The sequence below is a fragment of the Corvus kubaryi genome, unplaced genomic scaffold, assembly GCF_017639235.1.
Source record: "Corvus kubaryi isolate FWS band 111438036 unplaced genomic scaffold, C.kubaryi_AGA036_p1.0 74, whole genome shotgun sequence".
Taxonomy (NCBI): Eukaryota; Metazoa; Chordata; class Aves; order Passeriformes; family Corvidae; genus Corvus; species Corvus kubaryi.
Genome location: NW_024582061.1, coordinates 17,830,846 through 17,855,498, shown reverse-complemented (window position 1 = coordinate 17,855,498; position 24,653 = coordinate 17,830,846). Strand labels below are relative to the sequence as shown.

Genomic DNA, 24,653 nt, shown 5'->3' with positions numbered 1-24,653 from the left:
CAACTGTAAAATTGAGTAGACTTTTTTTTAATAGTATGTATAGGTAAACCCTGCTTTTGCCATCCCTGTTCTCTAGAAAACAGGAGTTAGCCTTACAGATAATATCATAATTATAAATTGAGTCATTTACAAATTGAGTGAAATGTTAACAATTGATACTAGTAACCCCAGGATTGGGGTTTTTTCCCCCAAAATGTAGTTGAAATGGGCAAAGATTGACAAGTTCGCTGTAGAAGAACTGATGGGAAAGATCCCATTTTTATCTTGAACCAGCTTATCTTGCCTAAGTGTTTCATTTTCCACCAGGTCAGTTACGTGCTCTTGCCTTGCTGCAGGACTGAGTGCTGGAGTCAGCCTGAGGAGCTGGTTGGAAGCAGAGGGTGAAGCAGGATCATTACTTGTGACAGTAGTGCAGACACAACAGATCCTAACAGCCCTGGTGCCGCACAACGTCTTGAAACTGCTAAGACTTAACTGTTGCAAAGAAATGTGGTGGTGGTTTGGGTTTTTAAAATACTTGCTACCACTTCAAAATTAGACTACAGTCTAGAAATACAAAAATTGAGCAAAGTTAATTAGATTCTCCTAAGAGACAGGTGAATTTGTGCATGCTTCTGAGACTTACATTCAGTCATGAAAAGGTTCTCCCAAGCATCCTAACAAATAACTGTGCTGTGACTAGCAGAAAAATCTCTGGAGCCTTTAGACAGAACCTGTATGTATGAAGTGCCAGTCAGCATCTCTTTTTGCTTCACCTGATAGCTTTTTGAGCTGAGGTGCTGTGTGTGAAGTCTTTAACTCAGTTCTTTAGCTGTTACTAGCAAACACACTTTCCTTAGTGTGGATCATCTTGTTCTGGCTTTGAAGCTTATGATACCCTTTTTGCATCTGTTCATGTTGTAACTGTTTTTTTCTGGGTTACGCTTCAGTTATCTCTAGCAGTGGTTAGTAATGTGTGACTTTTCTGTCCTCTTTGTTTGGGAGGAATTGAAGTGACGCTCCTGTGCTTATTTTAATCATCCCATGTTTGGTGGTACGTTTTATATGGAACAGAGCTGTAATCTAGAACCTCTAACCCGTTCTTAAATTTCTTTGTTTTAGTATGGAATTACTGAAGAATTTCTGTGTACTTAACAATGGGTGGAGGGTTGATGTTGGTATTTGCAGGGTAGGTAGATTTTGGTTTCCACTTTGCTTTACACTTGGAGATAGAAGGTGATATATGTGTTTAAACTTTGATAGATCGTTGTTGAGAGAGCTCTGCTTTCAAATACAGATCAGCAATAAAGGCAGAGAATTCCTGCAAAACCTCCACAAAATGTTGAATTGAAATCAGCTCAGAAATCTGAATGTAGTCGCAACACATGAACTTCATGAAAAGGTGCTTTATTTGTCAGTCAGGAGTGATCAGGAGGTTTTAAGAGCAATGACTGTGTTTTGTGAATTGTCTGTATTTTATGGCTTTGTTAGGAAGTTCTGATAGTTTAGACCTTAAAAATGATGGGAACAGTGAAGGACTTGCGGCATTATTCTCTACTTGGGACGCTGTCCAAAATGACATTTATGAAGAAGCAAATGGCCATATTCATACCTCAAGGAAAAACATTTCTGTATTTGTTCCGCTTGTAATGCATTAGCTAAAGGATGGTTTCATTGTATTCTGCACTCTTAAGTGTTACTTCAGTCGTGGTGTAAAACAGAAGCAGTCCTGCTTAGAAATAAGTATTATCCTAAAAATGTTAGGGTCCAGTAGTGACAAGAGTATCAGAATTAGCTGCCAATTCACTTTGCAGCAGGAACAGGATCTTCTGTGCCTGCATAAGCCTCAGTTAAATAATGACGTTGGATGCTGGTTATACAGGGCTTGCTTTGCGGGTGGAATTTGATACAGTTTTTAAACACATACTCCACCCAGTTAGTAGCTCTTCTTGAATAAAGCTTTCAGAGTCCCTTGCCAACATGTTGGGACTCATGCTTTAAAAATTTGGGTGGAAAGTTAACCATTTTTTGTTAATGTATCTTAATTCAGGAAGTCAGCAGCATGAAAATGTTTCCTTTGCATGGATTGCACCACTGGTTTACGATGAGAGGTTACAGTTGGATTATAAAGGGTAGTTCTCATCAGTGCATTGGGATTGTTGACAGTAGTGTATTAGGATACATCAGAATAGTAAGAGATGCTGGATCAAAGAAGTCATTGTTTAAGCATGTTACAATGCTGAGCATTGTTGATGCATAAGTGTTCGTTCTGCTGGTTTGTGATCAAAATGTACTGAACAGGAATGACATTGTGGAGGCTTGTTAATAGATTAGACTTGGGAGTTCAAAGTGAATTGTGTAGTACAAGTGCATGTTGTGATCTTAACCTCTGGATGTTCCTTAATCAGCAGTATGCACTGGTCTTGAATATTGATGTTAATTTTGTAGTCAGTATGTTTTATACAAAATAGAAAAGTTCCTTTAGACAGTTTACGTTACTGCCATAATCTCTTGAATATTTGTGTCTCTTGTGTTCAGTTTCCTTATGCTTGTAAAGGTTATGAAATGTGCAAGTATAGAAATTTCCTTGATGTTTTGCTTTTTTTCTTGAATGGTTTCAGTTCTGTTGCAAAGTTCTCCATTCACCTGGAAAGTAATCTCTTAGAGAAATGTGGTTTGGGACAGGTACTTTAAGAAAAGCTAAAACGGATACTTCTTGAGAGAAAATTAATATATATTTTCTCCATGTAAATTTTATCAGCCATATGGGGTTTTTTTTAGTGGAAAAAATCTATTTGGAAACGCAGGGATGGCTTACAGTAATAGATGTTGACTCCTGTAATGCCCTGGTAAATTAATTTCTTTAATGAGCATGAGTGTTGAAGATCAAGTAGTTGAATATTCTGCTGTTCTCCAGAGGCAGGTTTAAATAAACTGCTATTCTGAGCTAATTTAATTATTTACCTGTTAAAGTAGAATTTGTAATAAGGTCTGAAATATCAGTGATAGTGTCCTCTTTATAAATGTTTAAGAGTACTTCTAAAACTTAGATGACTGCAGCTGCTTGGGTCCTGGGTGTATTACTTTCTTATTACAGAATATATAAAGCCTTTTTTTGATACTCATTATTTAAATTTAGCATTCAGTTGTTTGTTTGACCATACAAAGAAGGTATCAACTTCCGTACAGTTTGACAAGGAGAAGTAGCATCTTGGTTACCTGCTGAACTGCAAAAGTCCTTGGCTTAAGAACACATCTGTTTGTGTTGGTTTAGTTCTTAGAAGACATCTGCATAAATCTCCTTTGCTGTAGGTGGAATGTCAGGTGCATAGTGGATCCATAGATTTTATTCTGCCCTCCCCCCCAGCAACCCATGTAGATCCCAGGCCGTCACCCAATCTGGATGATTCATCTGTAGGTCAGCAGCAGAATAAATCTTCTGTTCTTGTCAAAAGGTGTGCACTGTTTAGGAATATTGGAACTCACTAAATTCATGGAGAAATAAAAGCATTTTCTTCTGAGGCTATCAGACTTGCAAATGAGCTGCCAGAGGGACACAGAACTCAATCACTGTTAGAATGTGGTATATGACACCTTTTCTTTTTGGTAAACTTTTCCTTCTGAAACAGCATAGATTAAAAATAAATACAAATGTATGAAATTGCTTTTTGTTGAAAAGAAAAGGTAAATACCCCAGTCTTGTTTGTAAGGGTTTTTTAAATGCTTGAATAAAGGCAAAGTGCAGAAAGAATAAAGGTTTAAAATACAAATGTGTAAAGTATTCTTGAGGCTGTTGTTGATCAGTTTCTGTCACCTTTTTTTTTTTTTCCCCCCCCATGTGGTGTTACCTCAGGTTGGTAATTACGATTATCATGCTAGTCACTTCGATGAAAAAATCACTGTATTTCAGCTGTAGTGTCAGTATCTAGTTGTAGTAGAGATGTGAAAAAAGCTGTTGTGAGGTAATGTCTGTGAAAATACTATTTGCCAACTTTACCTAAGGAGCCTGAGTCTTTGAGCAATTTTCTGGTTTTGATGACTCCTTGACTCCTGATAGGTTAGTGCTATTAGGCCATCAGCTGTGGGGTTTTTTTTAAATACTTTTCTTTATTTGGTTGATGTGTCTTTATATAGAAGAATCTTTACAGTCAACATGTATTTCTAGATGCTGTGTTAAAATTGCTGGCAGAGTCTATTATTCTATACAAACTGAACAATCTGGCCCCTTGTTTTATTTATAAAGGTTCAATGTATCTTTGCCTGCCTACATCAATCTGCAAGGGAGTGTCAGAAAGGCCCCGCATTCGCCGAGCCGTGAGTTATCAATAACTTTTCAGATGTGTTAATGAATGTGGAACAAGCGCAGTTATGTGTTTAAAAAAATAAAGATCCACCTCCTAAAAAGAAAAAAAAAAAAGGAAAAAAAGGAGAGCAAAACTCTTTACTGCAGTAGCAGGCATGATTATAAAGGGATTACTCTAAATTTTTAGTAGTGTAAGTATAACTAAGCAGTAAGGTTGCCCTATAGAAAACCTATTGTTGAACTGCTTTGAAGCTCTTTGGTGTGTGGGTTACAGGTTTTAACTGTTGTATCCTGCAGGCAAATTAAGCATGTGTTGTTTATGGAAACTTTTGTTTACTTAAGAATCTGAAACATGGCCCATCTGAAAATGTTATATGTTAGCCTCCTATACATAGAACGGATATTTAAAAATCTGATTACATAGTAGTAAGAAAGGCTTGACTAAAAAGATACGGGTTTTTTATTCCTCTCTGTTGTCGTTAACCTCTGTAATGAATATGGCTTCTTGAATTGTTTAATAGATTCAAATCTAGAAATTTAGAGTTTTAAATCATGAAGCCATAAAAAAAATTTACTAACTGTGAAATGTATCTACGCTCTTTAAAATATTAGATGAAATGGAAGAGGCTGCTATCTTGAGTTCACTGTATTTCATTTTTTCTCCCAGCAGCCCTTCTTGCTTCAGTAATTCACCAGTAGGTTTTCAATGATAAGAGATCGTATCAAATTATGTTAAAAAAAAAAAAAAAAAGCTGCATCCTTAGAGAGATTAAGGTGTTTTATCATGCCTGTGTCTTAACAAGAAGAGAGCCATTGCAGTGATCTCTCTTCTGAATTTCAAATAGTGACAATTATGTTATGACTCAAAGGGAAACATGTTCAGCCCTCATCCCCAGAGTACCAGCTGGTTACTTTGTTCTGAAGACTTCAGGTCTTGCTCCAAGAAGGGGTTATTTAACCTTGCAATTGGACCTCAGTGTCTGGGCAGGTTGATGCTTCTGCTGATGCAGGAGCTGCAACCTGCCACAATGAAGATATAATTAAGATGTTCCAGTCCAACAAACAGCATGTAGAAGAGAAAAGAGAAAAGGTTTATCATGTGGAGATACGCAAACACCTCTAAAATATTTTGCATATAGGCTATGCCCTTGTGTTTGACTGATCTTTTTTTTCAGGTTTGTTTTTCATTCTTCTGCCAACTCTTTATGCTACCCATCAGATTTTAAAGGGTGCATTGCATCCAAGAGCAAAGTCATAAAATGAGTATCAGGTGGGATTTGGTGAAGACTCAATGTATATCATTTTGTGTTTATGAGGCTGCTTTTATATGCTAATCCTTGCATAGAAATACATCACTATTTCATGCAAAGTCTGAACAGAGCATTATAAAGCTCATTTAACAAATGCTATTGTATCAAAGTGTTTTTGAGCTAATACTGACTTTCTGGTTTCAAGCACTTTTCCTGCTGCATTTTTGAAGGGGAAGTGTGAGAGGATTTTTAAATAGCATTATAGAGCATTAAAACACACATTTGTGTTTTTGGTGTTACTTGGCAAAGAAGCATAGAGTGTTTTAAGTTCTAGTTTCCGTAGACCTTCACTATGTGACAGGGCACTGTTAACGCTTTGCATGTAACCTGCAGAATGTGTCTTGACTGCCTCAGATTTCTGACCTGGAATGTGCTGATTTCTGTACTGCAGGTGACACGACCCGTCAGCGAATCAAATTCAGTGATGACAGAGTGTGCAAGAGCCACCTTCTCAACTGCTGCCCTCATGATGTGCTGTCTGGAACTGTATGTAGCTAAATCTCGTGTTTTATTTAGATAAGAGTGGAGAAATTGAATTGCATTTGTTCTCTGTAGTATCTCCTTTAATTTCATGGTTTTCAGTGACTACCTAACACTCTCTGGTAGTTCAGAGGAACTTTCATAAACAACTAATTTATGGGTTCTAAAGTTAATTTTTAGAATTCTTCTGTTCTATATGCTAATTATTACTTAAATTTTATTGTTTACTGTAACATGAAAAGCCAAATAATGTTACTTACATGAATTGCACTATAGCAAAGTGGCCTTAAAGTGGTACAGTAGCAAGAAATAGAAGGAAATAAAATGTATTGTATGCATAAGTTATGAAGTTACTTTCTTAAAAATTTATGTTGTAGTGGGAAAGTATTCCACGGATATATTTGTATAGAGGAGTATAGAGATTTTTCTTTCTTCAGAAATATTTTAATGAAAATAATTGAAAGTTCAATTAATTACATTTCTAAAAGTTTAGATAAGTTTAATATCATAGTTGACACTTACTGTACAATATCCAGTTACTGTGCCATTGTCATAAATTCTAAAGCAATTTTTAAATCTCCATTTATGACATATTAGTAACTTGTTTGACTTGGACTTTTGTGTACTCTGTAGTAGAAATTCCACTACCTGAGCATAGGAAACAAGGGGTTTTGACGCATGCCAATAGCTTTGTCGGTGTGCTTGTACTTTCCCTTGTAGTCCATGTTTAAGGTAGCTTATTTTTTGTGAAAGGCAGGTGAGTGATGTTTCATTGATTATTTAACTGAATGTTTGATGATGTTAGAATAATTAATAGTAGAGAGATGGAGTATGATGATACAAGGGAGTCCCACATGCCTACTGTTCTTAATGCTGCTAGCGTAGCTTTTTTCACTGGTGTTGGCACTACCCTTTGGCACTGGGGAAAATGAGTACTGGGAAATGTGTCTGAAGGATTATTTGAAGTGGTATTGCGTATCAATGTGTATATAGTTTTATTTTGAACTGGTTTGTGCATTACTGTCCAAAAAAAAATGGGGGAAAAGGGAGAAGAACAATGTGTTTCTTTTCACCCATCTGTTGTGTTGGATGGCGTTTTGGTTGCGTAGTGAGCAAAATAACTCCTGCTTGGGGGAGATTTGGGACGTACCAGTATGCTATAAAAACATACAAAGGGCATTGGTCATAATCCACAAGAAGAGACTTGTCAAAGATTCATTTGACAGCTTTTCATTGTGGTCCAATTTCTGTAAGCAAAGATTTCTAGAACAGCTGCAAGGAAGAAATGTTTATCTGTAGAACTATGAAAGTCATAGGTGTCATGCAGTAGCGCCTCTTACATTGCAGGTCAGTCGTGTAGGCTGGGGCAGCTGGCACAGTTTAAATCCTCACTGGAAGTTCTCATCAGCCTCATACCAGATTCTGCTGCGGCTCTTGGAATACTAAACAAAACTGCTTCTTTAGGGGATATTAATCTTTCCCTTCCTCATGCAATTAGTCATCCTGCCAGAAAATGTGTTCGACAATGTAAATCTGGGTCCAGAAAAACAATGACTAGTTTAATCCTTTTAGTGGGAGTAGTAGAAAGGGGACTCAAAAGAGACAGGCTTTACCTGGACCTTGTGATGTTCTGCTATTTACCTGGTCATAGATCTGCAGGAACGGACCTTCTCTCTTAACAGCAGTTTTTAAAAGGGCAAGAAATATGGAGTCTTACTGAACAGTTGGTCACTGATTTAGAAAATAACTGTGAAGTTCTCTCCAGAGTTTTGATAGGAAGATTCTGATGCATCTTCACATTCAAGATCTATAGGTAACAAAAGTTGAGTGAGTTTTTTTTTTAATTCAAGTTCCCGAATGCTCCTGAAAGAGTAAGTTCTCTGGGGATAATTTATGAGGTTAAGTCTCTACATTGACTAGATTATCAGTAAAATACTGGACGTGAATTGCCATTTTTTTGTGTGTCACAAGATGATCTACAATTTCTAGGTGCTGCATATTACTGTTCCTGTTTGCAAAACGGAGACTGCTATATCTTTCTAGTCCACCCACTCTTTCAAAAGCAGTCAAGGAGGACATTCACAGATAACACAAGACAAACAAAGTGACTCATATGAGTAGGCCCTGTTATTTTAGTGTGTTCTTTTCCCTTAATGGCCAAATTCCCAAAACTCTGCAAAGGCTTTGATTTCCCTTAAGAATAAAAAGCCATGTTCCTCAGGATGCAGTATGTATTGGTAAAGGTAGTGCATGTATACTTTTTGATTAGGGATTTTATTTATGGATATGTTTTTGTGCTACTAAGTTTCTGGGTTTGTAGACTTGGCAATTTCAAGTCAGGCAGTCAGAGGTGTCTCTGCCTGGTGGAGGGGATGTTGTGTTGCGTTCTGGGAGGAGATAGGTAGAGTATTAGTTTGGATTTTTTGTGGCCTTATTCTAAGGGCAGTGGGAATAATGGGCTATGTGGAAACCATATGTAGAATACTGAATCTCAGCAGCAAAAATGCAAAGAAAGATAAAACTGTTAGCATCCTCTTTCAGTTTTATTAAATTCCAAATCTATAGTGCTCTGTGATTATCTTTTTATGTGAAATGTGTTCTGAAGTTCTGAAATGTGTTCTGAAATGAAGTTTGTGTGAGGCACATAGTAAACTAACTGGTAAGATCACAGAAGTTGTATTCAAGGTTGTAGGACAGTGTCTGTTTAGAACTTGCTTTTGACAATGTCTCTCACCAAAGCTATTTTTATTTTTAACTATCACTTTTTCATGTTTTGGTGCTCCGCTTTTTCATAATGATCACTTGGGCACCAGTTCACATACATAAGTCAGTGGTTTAAGAGTTTGCTCATTCATTTTGAGCTGAAAATTTTATAATGAGAAATTAGTAAGACTTTGTAAACCCTGGCTCATGAGACACTGAATAATTTGCCTACTTAAAGCTAGCTTTTTTTTTTGCTCTTTTTTTTTTTTTTTTTTTTTTTTTTTTTTTGTGCGCCATACAGGGTTAACTCTTAATTTTACCCTTAATGCTTGCTGATGATAAGACCATGGGGTTTTTGGTTGTTTTGGTTTGGGGTGAGTTTTTGGTTGTGAGTGTTCGGGTTTTTTCTTTACAAAAATGTTTGTTGATCCTTAATATGAGTTTGGGACTGAAGCTGCATATGTAGGAGTCAGATGACCCCCCCGTAATGGTATGAACCTGTTAAGCAATGTTCTCTGGATGTAACTAAGGTCTGTGCTGTCTTCTGCAGGTTTTACAAGATTTGTGTGTTTTCTCTACCTTTGTATGTTTCTGTATGAATAGGAGAGTACTAATGAAAACGACAAGGTGGGAAGATTTAAAACTAATACCTTTAATAAGGCTATTATTAAGTAACAATGTCCTGAATAGTTGTAGTAACCCAGTAGCTGTCTTGGAAAATCCCAACGCTTCTGCATCGATCTGGCTCTCTTATCAGCTTGATTGTGCTTCCTGGATGAAAAAAGGTTCACAAATATGGTCTTGCAAACAATGGTTGAGAAACTCCTATCTGCTCAGTGAATTAGTTTTGTGTTTATGTGTACTTGTTGAGACAAATTACTTCTTGCATTTTATTTATACAGACCTCAAAGTATGCTCTGTTGGCTCACCCTGCAGTTAAGCATATCTTCAGATGCTCCTAAATTTATTGCATGCAGCTGTTCAGGACTCTTACTGACTAAAACCACGTTAATCAAGACCTTGGTTTAGCAATATACTTGAATACATTATTAACTTTAAGCTTATTAGGAGTGGAATTCAGCTCCAGATTAAGACATCTAAATTTAGATTTCAGATGAGGAGCTAGGTGTTGAAGCTTCCACTGAAGTCAGAAGATACCTTAAGCAGTGGAGCCTAGAAAAAGATGCAGTTTACCTGAGTATCCCTCTCAAGGTGGGCTGAATCTGTTAAGGCTCACTGAATGTACTGTCTGTATCTCCTTTTACTATGGAAGAGAAGTTTGGATAGTCCATGTGCAGATAGGTGTTAGTAAAGAGTTTTAATCTGTAGTCAGTTTATTTACCGGTAGTCCCATTGGCTCTGGAACTATTTGCATGCTTAAAACTTGTGTTTTGGGGTGTGACTGATTTTATGCTGTACTTCTAGAAAAAGCATTATAGAAGCTATTAGAAGGCATTGTGTCTGAGGGTATCAGCTTTTCAGTTCAGGGCTGATTTGATCACGTGAACTGCTTCAGCTTAGCAAATCAAATTAAATTACGCTTGCATACGCTACCTCAGTTTGTAGCCTTCAGCCCACTGGTGATGAATTGTACAGTGCACTGTTGTCCTCTCAAGTGATCATGTCAGTCTCTTGAAATGTATTTTTAATTTCTGTGACCACCAGGAAGGTGAAGTGATTGTACCACATTCCATTTTAATGGGTTTAATTTATTGCAGTGAAAAGGGGAGTTGTTACTTTCTGCATGGTTATCAACTTCAGTGTTAGTATATTTTATAGTCATGCTACAAAAACAAATACTATGTAAACACTGAAATATTTAATAAGAAGAAAGACCACTGCTAATTTTGGTAGTGAAGATCTAAGATGTTGAAGTCTTGAGAAGTGAAACTATGGTTACATAGAGAAATGTCTTTTAAAAAGTATTATACTTTGGCAGATACCTGGAATTCAGGGGTTACTAAGGTCTTCAGTTTAATAATTTCTGCATCTTTTTTGCTCAGCATTTCTTTCCTGCTAGTGAAGTCCTACAAAAGTCAACTGTTAGTGGAGTCACAGGACTTAAATCCCCTTCTAAATACACGTTGCCTACAAGAAAGGATGAACTTTATCACAAGTCTAGAAATCTGTTCAAAACAAAACTGGTAGTGCAGCTGAAGAATGAGTTCCAGGATTAGGAAGATCTCAGCAAAGAGTCTATCTTCAGCTTCTTTTTATCAGTAGTAAGTGTTCTCATACAAACCCTGGTAGTGCCTTGACAGTTTGGTAAAAGAATAGATGTGGTTCCTTCAGTATAAATTTTTAGCAATGTCAGATCTTTCTAAGCAAACAAACAAACAATTCTCCTCTTGCTGAATGTGAACTGCTTTGGTATCTTTATATCTAAAAAGAAATATCTACATCAACACTGCCCAGAGTATCTTCTTTCAAAAACCTATCAAAGATATTTGCTGTTTTTAGAAGCATTTGATAGTTTGTGCTACTGTGTCACACTTGGCTCAACATCAGCCCTTTCTGTTTTAAGTACCTTTAGCTTTTCTGTGCTCTTTCCGCGGGGGGGGGGGGGAACCCCACCTTAATTTCGTGTTCCAGAAACAGCATCACGTCAGGGTTTAGTTTCCAATTCAGTTACTTGTCAGGTACTCAGAGTGCACATTTATTTTGCACATAAACTCTACAGATTCTCTATTGCAAGATCCTTGGCCAGCTCTTTTTGTCAACCCATACTTAACTCATGTGATAATTTTTTTTTGTACCTGATTTGATTGAAGCAGTTCTATGCAAACTAATTGTGTGTAATCCCTATTTCTTTATTATACCAAAGGCATTCTGTCTATTTCGTGGATGGGATGACAAAAATGGTTACTAAATCTTTTCAATATGAAGTTTTTTAAACCTCAGCTCTGGGAAATCAAGCAGCTTTAATTGCCTGTCTAACACTGAGAAATAATTTTTTTTTCCAGAAAATAGTCAGCAAGTACTAGAAGGCACTAGTTTCTTAAGCAGAATTCAGCAATAACAAAAGGACTCCTGATATCCTGCTTTGTATGTGGTTACCTAGACTAATCTTCAGCAATAACTTTCATTTGCAGTAAAGAGTCTCCAAATATATAGGCTTTTTTTCAGGTTTTAATCTCAGTAAAAGTGCAGAAAACTGCAAAAAGACCCAAAGCATGGCTTAGCTTGCTCAATGAAGTTTAGTTACATCTAGCTTGGGGACTTGGATATTTTCACCTTTCTTTGTGTTGTTCATCTGAACTCCTCTGTAAATCACTTTCAAGTAGTGTAAGTCTGTCTGAAAGTCAGTGTATTGACAGTGAAAAAGAGTGTAAGCTTCTTCTTTTTAAGCCTTCCATTAACTCAGTGTCTGAATGTGGGTCTCCCTCTTAGCCATCTTCTGTTTCAAATGTGATTGATCTTTAAATGGCTGACTACCAATGCTTGTTCTTTGCCTCTGGGGGGGAGGGCATGTCTTGGCACCAAATTGCAAGGTAGACTTGTGGAAAAGGAAAATAATGTGCCTTACTGTATCTTCTGTCCATTTTCATCTGCTGTCCATCTACTTTGCAGCTACCCATATTATACCAGATTAATACAAGCTGCTCTGTGCTTATTGAGGTTCTTGGCAATCATGATACAGCATAGACTTTTGACAGTAATGAATCATCCCCAGGATGAGTTGTCTCTGCCTGATGTTGCATAACTTAGACCAGCAGAAGTGCTTTTCAGCTTGTTTTTGCATTTAAATGCAAACTTATTTAAGAGTTTTAAACATGATGCATTTTTTATATTTCTCTACATTGGGGTTTGCTAATAGAACTCTTATGAAAGACATTTAGTGGTATTATTTCTGTGAAGACTTTCAAAAGGTTACCCAGGACTAGTATAGGCTGTTTTAAGGAGCAGTTCCAACAATGATGTAATTTCTTCAGCAGCAAAACTAATGATAAAGAATCCTTTTCTCTTGTGCCTGCTTGTTCTTGCTCCCTGTCTGTTATGCTGTGCGAGTATTTAGAAGGCAGTGCTGTTGGGTCAAACGGGGGGAGGAGAGCCAAAATTTCTTTTCTTGTGATTGAAGCATCTAATAAAAAGGAATCCTTTTTAGCACACTCCTTGTCCCCCAAAATTTCCATTAACATTACTGAAGGTTTTCAACAGCTTTTGAATTTGCTATCTTGATACTGTAAGAGACTCCAGCTTCTTCCACTACTGTGTTGTCCTCTACATGTTGCCAGCACATTGTGTAGCTGCCCAACAGGTTGGACAAAGGCACACTGCTAAAAAATTTGCCTCTGTGTTTGGTTTGCTAAGATACTTTTTACCCAGTCAGTACCCAGATTGTGTTCAACAGCACAGGCAGATGTGCCAGCCTGGAGTGGCACAGCACAGGGATAAGAGGAGGACAGAACGTTTCTCAGTAGTAATGCTGGCTCAGGCTAATTACCATCCTTTCAGGCTTTGGATTCACGATTCTCAGGAAGAAGCAAAGAAATCAGGAAATGTACTGTTTTGTGGAGGTTAAATCCAACCCAAACAGAGAGAAGCATAAAACACATGTAAAGTGAACAGTGTGTCATGGTAGTGTTATGGGGATTCTGGGGTCTTTTAGTGTGTGATGGAATTTTATTTCATGCATTTATTCAAAGTGTATGCAGCTTGCATCTTAGAATAGTGGGGTGGTTTTTTGCTGTGGTGGATGTGTTTCAAGCTTTTTGCCATTGTATTCAGACCTATTCAAGTAAGTCACTAGACTTACCATTTTTAACTTAAGTGTTTAACTTCAGACAGGCTTGGCCTTGTGTTTTACAGTTTAGCCTTAAAGACCTTATTCAGTATAAGAAATGAATCAGTATAAAGTTGCTCTTTCTGTAATTTTAGGATAATTTTTAAGTGTCGAATTTTCAGATAATTTTAAAAAGTTCTTTCACATTGCTCTCCAAGTATTGAAGTACTTTCCTGAAAAAATGCTTCCGTTTCAATAGTGTCAGTATGACTTGGAAAGAGACATCTATAATACATAGCTCAGCTTCGAGGTCTTTGTGGATTTGCGTCAGTTAACGAAATTGCTGAGGTCCTGTATAGTTGCAAAAGGAAAAACTAATCTTTTCCTTCATCATTGCAGTCAGATGTTCCCTATTGCAATCAAATGTTTTCTGGAAAACAGATTTATGGTGGCTGAAGGGGATTTAAATAACTGCAGTTTATAAAACAACTTTTCAAGTTCAAAATTCTTTGTTTTACTGGTGTGGGGTTTTTTTCTCTACCTGAAACTTCTATATGAAATAAACCAACAACTTCCATAAAAGTTAATGGTTTCATTGGAAGTCCAAGTAAAAATTTGAGAAGACTAAAATAATTGGGGTTTGTTTATTTTACTATACTTAGGAAGCTTGGATTGTTTACTTAAATCAAGTGTTTTATTTATTAAAAACAAGCAAACAAAAACCCAACAAAACCCTCACTCATTTGGCTTGCAGCACTTTGTGAGTTAACATTCATCTTCTATTTACAAAACTCACAATGCAAGTTATTAATTATTTTAGGTTTAGGTTTAAAATTATTTTTTAACTACAACAGTAACAGCTTTTTCAATCAGAGTTCAATTTTCATCATGCGCTTTCAGTGTTAAGAAAGGATTAATTCTTCTTAATATTAAGTGAGCAGTGCCAAGAGCAGACTTAACTGAAACTCTGCTAGTTTTAAGTGCTGTAAATCAATCACATCCAATGACTCTACATCAGCCTGTGCTTTTGCAGAGAGGTTGCTTTGGGTTTATTCAATTTTGTTTCCATTACGAATTGGTTGGGGTGGTTGGTTTAGGGGGTGGGGGGGTGGAGTTTGGTGGTTGGTTGTGGGTGGAGTTTTTTCATTTGTTTTTTGTCAAGTTCACATTGCTCTTGGTTACCAGACTTGCCATGAACAACAGACTGAATTAGAATTTCTTATGCTGTTTCCTATGTAAAATTCAGTTTATAACCAGTATTTGTTACCTAGTAAGATCTGGGCACTCTCCTCAGTGGCACTGTATGTAAGATCAGTGATGCAGCCTACTTGCTTTTTACGTTCATGCTTCCTTCCTGCCCTTTCTAGAATGGTTTTAGATTACAAGTGGAATATCTGTACTTTTTCTTCTATGGTTCTTGAACGTGGTCCAACACTCAGCTCGTCTTCACTCATTTGCAAAATGTTTTGCAGGGATTTGATTTTTGGCTGTCTTACTTGAAATGTTTCAAGAATGTTTTTTAAGCAGCACTTACAATGGTGCTGTGGTTATATCTCTTTCAGGTGATGAATATAACTGAAACACATTACCATAGAGTGTGCAGACAGGTTCAGGTCAAGAATTTGACCATTTAATTGCCAGTTATTTTCATGGAACTTGTTTCTGCTAAACTGTTCAAGTTCAATACATGATGTTCCACTTCAGTCACTTTTTTTGAACTTCTAGTAAAACAGCATTTTTGCAGGACATCAATGATATTTTGTAATGCAAACAGCCATCATGATAAGTTGTTCATTCTCTCTGGTTCTGTTATTTCTTGATTTGTGCATATCTGTCAAAGACCTATCATCTTATAGCTTTGTTAAACTCTTATTCCCACAGAAGAGATTACTTGCTTCAGGATATTTGACTGTTAAAGAAAATCATGCTAACCTTATTCCTTGTAACACTTCTGAAAAGTTAAACCACATTGCCTTTGTCTTTTCAGAGAATGGACCTTGGAGAATGCCTGAAAGTGCATGACCTGGCATTAAGGGCAGACTATGAAATAGCATCCAAAGATCAAGATTTCTTCTTTGAGCTTGATGTATGTATTTTGTCTTAATGGTGCAGAGGAAGCATTAGTTTGGGTAACTAGGTGGATAAATTGAGCAACAGATGTTAAGTTTTGGTACAGACTGAAGGAAGACTTTTGAAAAGCAATTTTATAAAGAGGCAGAAAAACTCTTGGCACACTTACATGAAGATACTTGCCTCTTCGTGATTATATGCTAATTTGTGTGGTAGTCATCTCTAGGTAGAACTGTTAACAGCCTCTCAGAGTATCATAAACCTGAGTGCTGTCTTAGTGTTATCAAATAGCAAGCAAATGTTAAAGCTGTGTCTGCTTTGAAGAGAGTTTTAAATTCTACACTTAACAAAAGTAATTTTGCATTGGAGATTTGTTTTGAACTCCCAGCTAGGAAGTTGGTCTTTGCTAGGACAAAAGGGTTTGGGTTTTTTAATTGTTATTTGGAGGGATGGTTAATATACTTAATAGCTTAAAATCCTAGTGGAAAAAAGCTTCAGTATTGCATGTAGTGGGTGGATGAAGTGATCCTGAATAGATTTTCAAGAATTTTAATGCCTACTAGAAATACTCACTTCTTCTTTGAGATGTCTTAAGACAGATTCACTTCCAAATTTCTGCAAATACTTAGAAACTATGACAATGTGTAGACTATAATTTTTTAAACCGTTTGTATTAATATGTATGATTAGTCAGCATAAACTGGTAGATTATTGTTTCACTAATCACTAATAAAAACTTGCAAAAGTGAAGCTTTAATAAACTTAAGAAGCCTTACAGCTAATGAAATATTTATATTCTTGACAGTGTTGATCCTTGTTCTTATTGATGTTTTAGGCAATGGACCACCTGCAGTCATTTATTGCAGACTGTGACCGGCGAACAGAAGTGGCTAAGAAAAGACTAGCAGAAACCCAGGAAGAGATCAGTGCTGAAGTTGCAGCTAAGGTAAGCATGTCAAACTAGTTACTGCTGTCTTTTTGAAGGTCAGTTTTTCTAAGGAGCCAGTTCCAAGTTTTGAAAATATATCAAATCTAAGAATTCATAGTGAAGAGAGGGGAAAAGTAATACATTTTCTCTATCCTCCCTAAAATTGCCTTTAAGGCACAGAAGGGAACACAGGGAAGAGACCTCTCTGATGTTTTTGACCTCAGGAAATGTTTGCAATTCTTGTACTTTTTGACGCAAACTTCTTCCAAAAAGTAAAGAAAAATCGATGTACTTTTCTCTAGATCTTTTTTGAATGGGAAAAAAACCACCACCCTGTCATTTTTCTGCACATATATGCAAATGCTAGGAGGAATGGTTGTACAAATATTAATTTTCCAAGACTGCAATAGGCTGTATAGACAACAGCGTGAATTACTTGAAGTTTTGTGAACAAAATCCTTTCCCGTTACTGTACATAGGCTTGGTAGCTCAGCCTTTTTCTTTGTTTTTTGCAGAGAGGCGTTTTCTGTTTCACTTCTACTTGGAGAAGTTCTCTCTGCATGTTTCTGTTAATTCTATCCTTCCAATTTTGCGTATCATAACTCAGTAGTAGTTCAGATTGTTCTCCATAATTAAAAGCATTTCCTGTGTTAAGCTTTTCCTTGTCTTTCAAGGCTGAAAGAGTTCATGAATTGAATGAAGAAATTGGGAAACTGTTGGCCAAAGTAGAACAGCTCGGAGCTGATGGGAATGTGGAAGAATCTCAAAAAGTAATGGATGAAGTGGAGAAGGCTCGGGTAAAGAAGAGAGAAGCAGAAGTAAGTTGATTGTGTAAGGCTTGGGGGATGGAGAGGGCAGGGTCAAATATTAAATTGCTTGGCCTCTGTGTAATGCAGGACATCTTATCTCTGTCACTTCCTTAGCTAATTGCTTCATTTAAAACTAAAGAAATTGCTTTGTGGCACCCTGTACAGTTAAAGTTTCTACCCTTTGGTACACTCCTATACTATTAAAATTATACTTCCTTCCACAAATGCTGCAGTTATCCTAGTTTGGCTGTATTGGTCAGTATCTGTGGACACTACCTTTGTGGCTGTGATGGTTGCACTGACCTGGTTTGGTCTCACGGCTCTTGCTGTGGCAACCCTGTTATAACCTCATGCTGTGCTGATGTGACTCGTACTGGAAAGCTTCAGTGAACTGATCCGTTGTCTTCACTAAAAGAGAGCTCATGTCCTGTGTATCAGGAAAGTCAAAATGATCGTTGTAATGTTCAGGTGATAGAAGTCACCAAGAGCTTTTCCATATTGTATTATACAAAGGTACTGAAATTTCTAGTATCTGCAGTTGTTTCCATAGTACCAGAAGGATTGCTGGCAGTCTTGCTGGTCTGTCATCTGAATGTCTTTAATGTGTTTAATTAGTGTCTAAAATGCAGATAGATTTCTCAGGAAACTAATACTGTTTTAAATGGGGTTCAGAATTAAAGCTGGCATAGTATTTTCATAATACGTTAACATAGTAATTGTAGTGTTAATGTGTATTCATTGTTGTACATGAAAAAGTTGCTCATCCTTCTATGTAATATAATCTTAACATAGTAATTGCCCCACTTTTTTTTTTTAATTTTAAAAGCCAGTTGCTGATGCCCTATCTTTAAATATGTTCCGTTTTCAAAATAAGGAAATCTGCTCTGTATCTTAATGAGACAGTTGGTTTATGAATAGTGTGAATTAACTAAAAGGTGTTCTGGTGTACATTGTATTTGGTTATTTGTAGTGTATCTTTGGTAAAGTGTCATCTTTGTGTTTATGTGCGTTGAGAAGTAACAGCAAATGCTTTTTTTTTTTCCCCCCTAGGAAGTATACAGGAATTCTATGCCTGCCTCCAGCTTTCAGCAGCAGAAGCTACGGGTTTGTGAAGTGTGCTCGGCTTATCTTGGTCTTCATGACAATGACAGACGACTTGCTGATCACTTTGGAGGAAAACTACATTTGGGATTTATTGAAATAAGAGAGAAACTTGAGGAACTCAGGGTAAATCATCCTTAATTTTTTGTGTGTGCTCCTACTTAATTATTTGCCAGACAACCTTAATGGAATATGTCTTTCTGGGTGTGTGAATTTTTTTCATACCACTTTAAACTTTTGGATTTCATTAGCCTAAAAACACTAAATGTTCTAATTTAACATCAATTACCTGGATAGATTTGTAAGATGACCTCTTTTGCACTGAGGTATATTAAAACACACATTCACAGTAATGCATCTTGGGAACAAAGAGCTTGAATCACTTGTAAAATGGAGAACTGTATTTTGAACGAACAGCAATGTTGAAACAGACTTAGCAGTCATGGGAGATAGCCAAATGAACTTTGCTTTTAGCTAGATTATTCATCTCCTAAAAGTAATAAGGAGACTCTTGAAAATACAAGAGCATGTAGTAAGGAGGATAACAACACTTGGAAAAGCATTCCAAAAAACGTAAAGAAATGCTTGGAACTCAAAACAACCTGCTGTATGTTGAATGACTAAAACTCAATTTGTTTATTTTATCTGGACAAAAATTAGGAAGTGACTTTGAATAGATTCCAACAACTCAACGCTGTAGCTATCCAAAGTGGGAATACAAATTATGTATATCTTGAAGTCAGAAATAATTGCTATGGGGAGGTTGCATGTTCTCTAGAGCTTGAACATTTAAAATCCAGTTGGAATATTATAACCTATCTTGACCAGAAATCATATGCTGGAAGAAAGACACTGGAATGACATTCTGGACTTCCAGTTTTCAAGAGAATGGATATGAACACTGATGCCATTTATGACCTTAATGTACAAATTACGGAGTTCACAGCTCAATTAAGCATTTTAACTGTAGAAATCACTAAAGACAATAGCTAAATTGGTTGAAGCCCTGAAAGCAGAAATTGCTGCTACTGGATTTGAGTAAATTGACTTGGTTTATGTTTTGTAATATTCCAGCTGTCTTGCATGGGTACTGTGACTTACCCTTCAGAGAGCCTGACTCTTTCTGTTGATGATGTTGGCAATCTAGGCTCCTAAATATAGCTGGTGTAACTTAAATCTTAGACCTTAGAATGGGTCATGTGTGCTTCCTCTCATCCCTCCATGAAATTATGCAATGAGTCACTTGAACAAGAAACCTTGCTTGTAGTTAAATTGCTGATGTTGTACAAGGAAACATAGATATAATTTGACATAAAGGGTTGAAATAACATTATTTTCACCATTTGGAAAAAAATATGCATGGATAACTATTTCACATTCCCAAAGCATCAATAAATTAGTCTTTCGAAGTGCTTTGCTAACAAAGAAAGAAAACAATAACTATCCCCTCCTTCCTCAGAGCTCTCCTCAGAGATCTAATCAAGATGCTGCTGGGGCAATTCCACCTCTCAGAAGAAGGTCTTTACAAAGAGTTGAATTTCTTGCATCATGTCCAGAAGGTGGCAAGACTTGGGTTTGGCCAGATCTCCAGTTGTGAGTTCCACATCTGAGGGCCCTCTACTGAGCGTGCCTTGTCCCCAGTAGTAGTGAGTTCACCCTGGGGGCTGTCAGCTGAAGCATCTGCTCTAACTTTGTCCCACAGTCACAGTACAGAAACAAGTAGCCTCAAAACTTAGGTGTCGGCCCAACCAAGTCCTTTAAGAAACAATTAGCTCTCCCAGTTCTGATTCCTTTCTGCCTTTCCCCAGTGTCCAAAATATGATAGGATTGGCATGGAAACTCACATTAAAGGCATGACTTACTGTTCTGAATTCCCTCTTATTAAAAACTTAAATATTTAACTCTGCATATTTCAGGTCTTCGTGTAACACACACATGCAGCTCTTCTGCAATAACTTCTGTTTCTTCAAGAAAAAAAAATACATGTATATATACTGAGGAAGAGAGTGGGAATAATATACACAAGGAAAAGGGGATATGCCTGAGGGAAAGAACTGAATGTGAACTGTCTAGATTATTCTTATAGCACCTTCATGTGAGAAGTTTTTAAATATAACTTAATACCTTCTTTTGCTTTTAGAGGATTGTGGCTGATAAACAGGAGAAACGAAATCAAGAGCGTCTGAAACGCAGAGAGGAGAGGGAAAGAGAAGAAAGGGAGAAACTAAGGAGGTAGGGATCTGTTTTAATTGCATGTACATTATGACCTGTTTATGTTTAATAAGAAAACTCTGATATAGTTCATACACAATTCTAAATTTGCAGAATTACAATAGTTTGCATTCCTTGGAAACTTACAAGGATTGAGATGGAACTTCATTCTAAATCTTAAAACATGGAATTGTTTTCATAAAAAGCCTTTTTAAAAGCTACTGATAGTATTTTTTCTACGTATTTGAAAAAAGGGGTCTTTAAATTAGATAATTTTCAGGTGTGTACCTTGTTTTCAGACCTGACAGATGTGAGCTTACACACATATGAGCTCCTTACATCTCTTAGCAATTTTCTTCATAGATGTTAGAAATCTTCCTTATTGGAAGTAGCTGAATGTATGATTAAGGAAAGCAATTCCCTGTTCTTCTATGAAATAGTGGCTTCCAAGCCTTGTGGGGCTAGAGTGGAATGGAACCTGAGCCACAGTTCTCTCAACATGTTACGTTTCAGAGGTTAACAGTGTGAATTTCTGAAATCTCTTGCAGTCTGGTACTATTTGCCTGTCAGGAAATAAGGGAATACTGACTTCAACTGTAAGCTTTTTCTGTGGGAGGGATGTGAATTAAAAAGCTGGTTAGATATTCTTCTGGGTTTCTAGTAGGGTAGTCTCAAAAATAAATTTTAAAAAACCCAACCAACACAAAACAAGGATGTGTTTCCTGATAAATATGTTACAAAGACGTTGACATCAAATAAAATGCCTTTAAATACGTGCTACTAAAACAAGAAATGACATAACAGGTCAACTAGTCTGGTTTATTATTACTAAATTGCACTTTATTTGATAGTGAGATTCTCTTAAGAAAAATTACTATTTTCCATTTATTTCAGGTCCAGATCCCACAGCAAGCATGCCAAAAGGTATATAAATCTGCAGACAAGGAATACCAGCGGTGAAGTTAGCCTTTCACAAGCTGGAACATTTTAAGTTTGTCTAGCACTGTTAGTTTAAGATGTCCATCTTTACAAACAAAACTTTCTGTTACATAGTCATCTCTCTGTGTGTTTGTACACTATTTATCACCATGCTACTGAGTTTATACATCTACATCTATTTTGTGGCTACTACAATGCAGCTTCATGTCCTAAGTAACACTTCAAACAGAGAATTGCTTTTTCTTTCAAAAGCTTCTGGCTAGTACCTTTTGGTGAAAGCCCATGTTTTCAAAATCCTAAGCACCAGGTTAACTCTTAAGAGATCACCCATGAATAGTATGAGTGTTCTTTCAAATCTACACAGTTTAAGGTCAAAGTTTGAGGTATGATTGCAAAGTGATTTGGGGAAGAAAAAAAAAAACTAAATTTGTATAGTGTTTAGAACCTTCCAGACTAGTTTTGTTGTTGTAGCTATGGGGAACAATACAGCCCAGTTTTTAAAGAACATCATAATACATAGATTCTGGCAGATGATCCCTGTCACTGCATCATGAAGTTCTACAGCTTTAACTGATAAAGACACTATTTTAAATATTTTTTTTCATATTTTTATTTGCTTTCAGGAGCCTGAATTGGCTATGCTGTAGCCATACAGTCATGAATTAACTATAAAATTGTCTGGATTAGTGAAAAAGGAGTTTGTAGCCTTTCTAATGTTGCTTTCCCCCGTCTGTTTGCCTGTGATCAGACACTGCAACGGCTCTGAACACTGCAGGCCATTCTCTATACAGATGTGCTTACACATAGAGTGCATAACGTTCACAGCACACTGGTAAGAGTAGCTGGATGAAAGCAGTGGGTGGTGTAAGCCCTCTCTGTTCCTAGATCTAGGTCCCGAGATCGCCGCAGACACCGGTCTCGCTCAGCCTCGCGGGAACGGAAGAGAAGGACTCGATCCAAATCCCGTGAGAAGCGCCACCGCCACAGGTCCCGCTCCACCAGCCGCAGCCGGAGCCGCAGCCATCATAGAAGCAGGCACAGCTCCAGGGAGAGAAGCCGAGAACGCAGCTCTAAAAAGAGGTGAATGCTGCCCTAGAAATAAATGGCTTTTCCTAACACACAATGAGAATTTTCACACTAAATTAAGTTTATGCCTACTACTTGGTAATTTAAAGACACTTCGAGTCTGTCTCAGATTTCAGTTACAGCTTCGACATATTTATGATTTAACACACCAGACTGATCTATTTTCTTTTTTTTAATAACAATAACAGGGTTATATATTATTTCTGTTCTGGATGAGTGCTACAGAGTATTGGTGTCCGGTTGATAATACCAGTTTCCTGGAGCATAGAAAGTGAAAGAGTTGATTTTCATTTGAACCCAGGGATATCAGCAGTAATCTTACTGTCATATATTCAGGTTTTCCCTTGGACTCTTGTTCCCAACACCAGAGCCCATCTATTGTGTAGTGCACCAGATAAAAACAAGTTCACATATGCCTGAAAATAAACTTGTTGCATTGCATCTGAAGATACTGCTTTGCAAGGACCTCTCCTGGAAAGATTACTGCAGGGGGCAGGCTGGGGCTTTTGCTTTTGAATGATGCAGTTGCTGTCTGCTCCTGAGGATTGGCTGGCTTATTTTACATGAATGAGCATAACTTAAAAGAGTTGGGATTACACAACGAGGCATTTCGTGGGGAGGTCTGCTCATAAACAGGATTCCTTTCTTGTATAGGTTACCCACTGTAGCATACTTTGAGGGCAGTACAGTGATAGGGTGCCCAGTCTTAAAACCCCTGAGATTGTTGACCTGCAAGAAGATAAAAGGTCAGGTTTGGAAGTGGCCACACATGCAGGGCTTATAGTTCAAATTATTTCAGGAGTAAGTAATCTTTGTTACTTCTGCAGGGGACTTGGACACAAGATACTTGATAAACAGTTGTACTAAGATGAACCTCTTATTTGGCATGTAGCTTCTCTTCTGTGATACGTAGTTTGTGGAATAGGGGTAATGCTTGTGGATCTTAGTGATTTTTGCAAGTACTAAGTCTTGCAAAACACTACATTGTAGGGAAAACAATCTTTTCAGATGAGCAACCAACATGGAAGGTCACTTCTTTGTAAGCTTACAAAAGGAAATTAATACAGGAGCATTTTGCAGACCTTAGTTTTGAAGCTTTGAGGTGAAGTGACAGTAACTTTCTGTAAGTGGAGAGAGTACAGTCTCACTGTCCTGTCCCGTGTACCAAACTTTTGGCTAGGAAATGATTGGCTAGCTTTATAGCATGCTGTTAAGATTTTCTGTAAAAGTCTGTATTAGAATATTTTGTGATTGCAGTACATGGTAAAATACAGATGCAGTGTTTTTCAACAACAGATCTAAGTACATCTGTAAGTGAATATAGAGGAGGATGTCTAATCCATTTTCCTCCCATACAAGTAGCTAATTTAATTCAAAACTACATAGTTTGTTTAACAAAACAGGTCTTTGCTGACTCCATCATAAAGGTTTTGAAAATGCTTATTTATCAGAGTAAAATATCTAAAAAGAGCACTACCCCAACCTTTCAAAGTCACACAAGGATTAATACTTGCAACAAAATACGGTTGTAGAACAGATTCCAGATTTGGTTTGTATTTGTCATATAGTAGCCTCCCTTCCAGAATTATGCAAGTTAATTTCCCCTCACTTTTAAGTAAACTCCTGGTTTTAAACATGTTTTTTTTTAAGTTTGTAATTTATATGTCTGAGGCTACACACTATTCTTAAACAAAAGACTGCAGATGAGAAATTTCAGCTAAACTCCAGTTAATGCAAACTAGGAGGTGGAGGCTGAAACTAAGAGATGTAGGGAAGCACATTGAACTTAATCTGGGCTCTGTAATAAATGTAGATTAAATCCTACCTCAAAGTACTTGTCTTTTGAAGTGGGAAGTAGGAAAGGGAGAAGGGTAGAATGATTTGATGTCTTCTCATACGCTTCTGTTTATATAAATCTAAAGCTGGGTTGGAAAAAGAGGAAAAATATAAAATCTAAATGCTGTTTGATAGCTACCAATTCACATCTAACTCGAATTCTCAAATACACTGC

The 24,653-nt window shown here is 37.0% G+C and overlaps 1 protein-coding gene across 3 annotated transcripts in view; it reads left to right on the top strand.

Annotated features, from left to right (window-relative positions):
- Positions 1-24,653, top strand: part of LOC121675335 (putative RNA-binding protein Luc7-like 2) — a 29,706-nt gene that overhangs the window by 4,128 nt on the left and 925 nt on the right. The window contains exons 2-10 of one of the 3 annotated variants that reach the window (XM_042050684.1): positions 4,223-4,293; positions 5,984-6,078; positions 15,486-15,584; positions 16,404-16,514; positions 17,171-17,314; positions 18,356-18,532; positions 20,547-20,638; positions 21,512-21,541; positions 22,442-22,636. In XM_042050684.1, coding sequence (XP_041906618.1) covers positions 15,489-15,584; positions 16,404-16,514; positions 17,171-17,314; positions 18,356-18,532; positions 20,547-20,638; positions 21,512-21,541; positions 22,442-22,636 — 845 coding nt within the window. In that variant the 5' untranslated portion in view covers positions 4,223-4,293; positions 5,984-6,078; positions 15,486-15,488. The remainder of the gene's footprint in view (positions 1-4,222; positions 4,294-5,983; positions 6,079-15,485; positions 15,585-16,403; positions 16,515-17,170; positions 17,315-18,355; positions 18,533-20,546; positions 20,639-21,511; positions 21,542-22,441; positions 22,637-24,653) is intronic. The other 2 variants (XM_042050682.1, XM_042050683.1) reach the window with 2 other exon arrangements.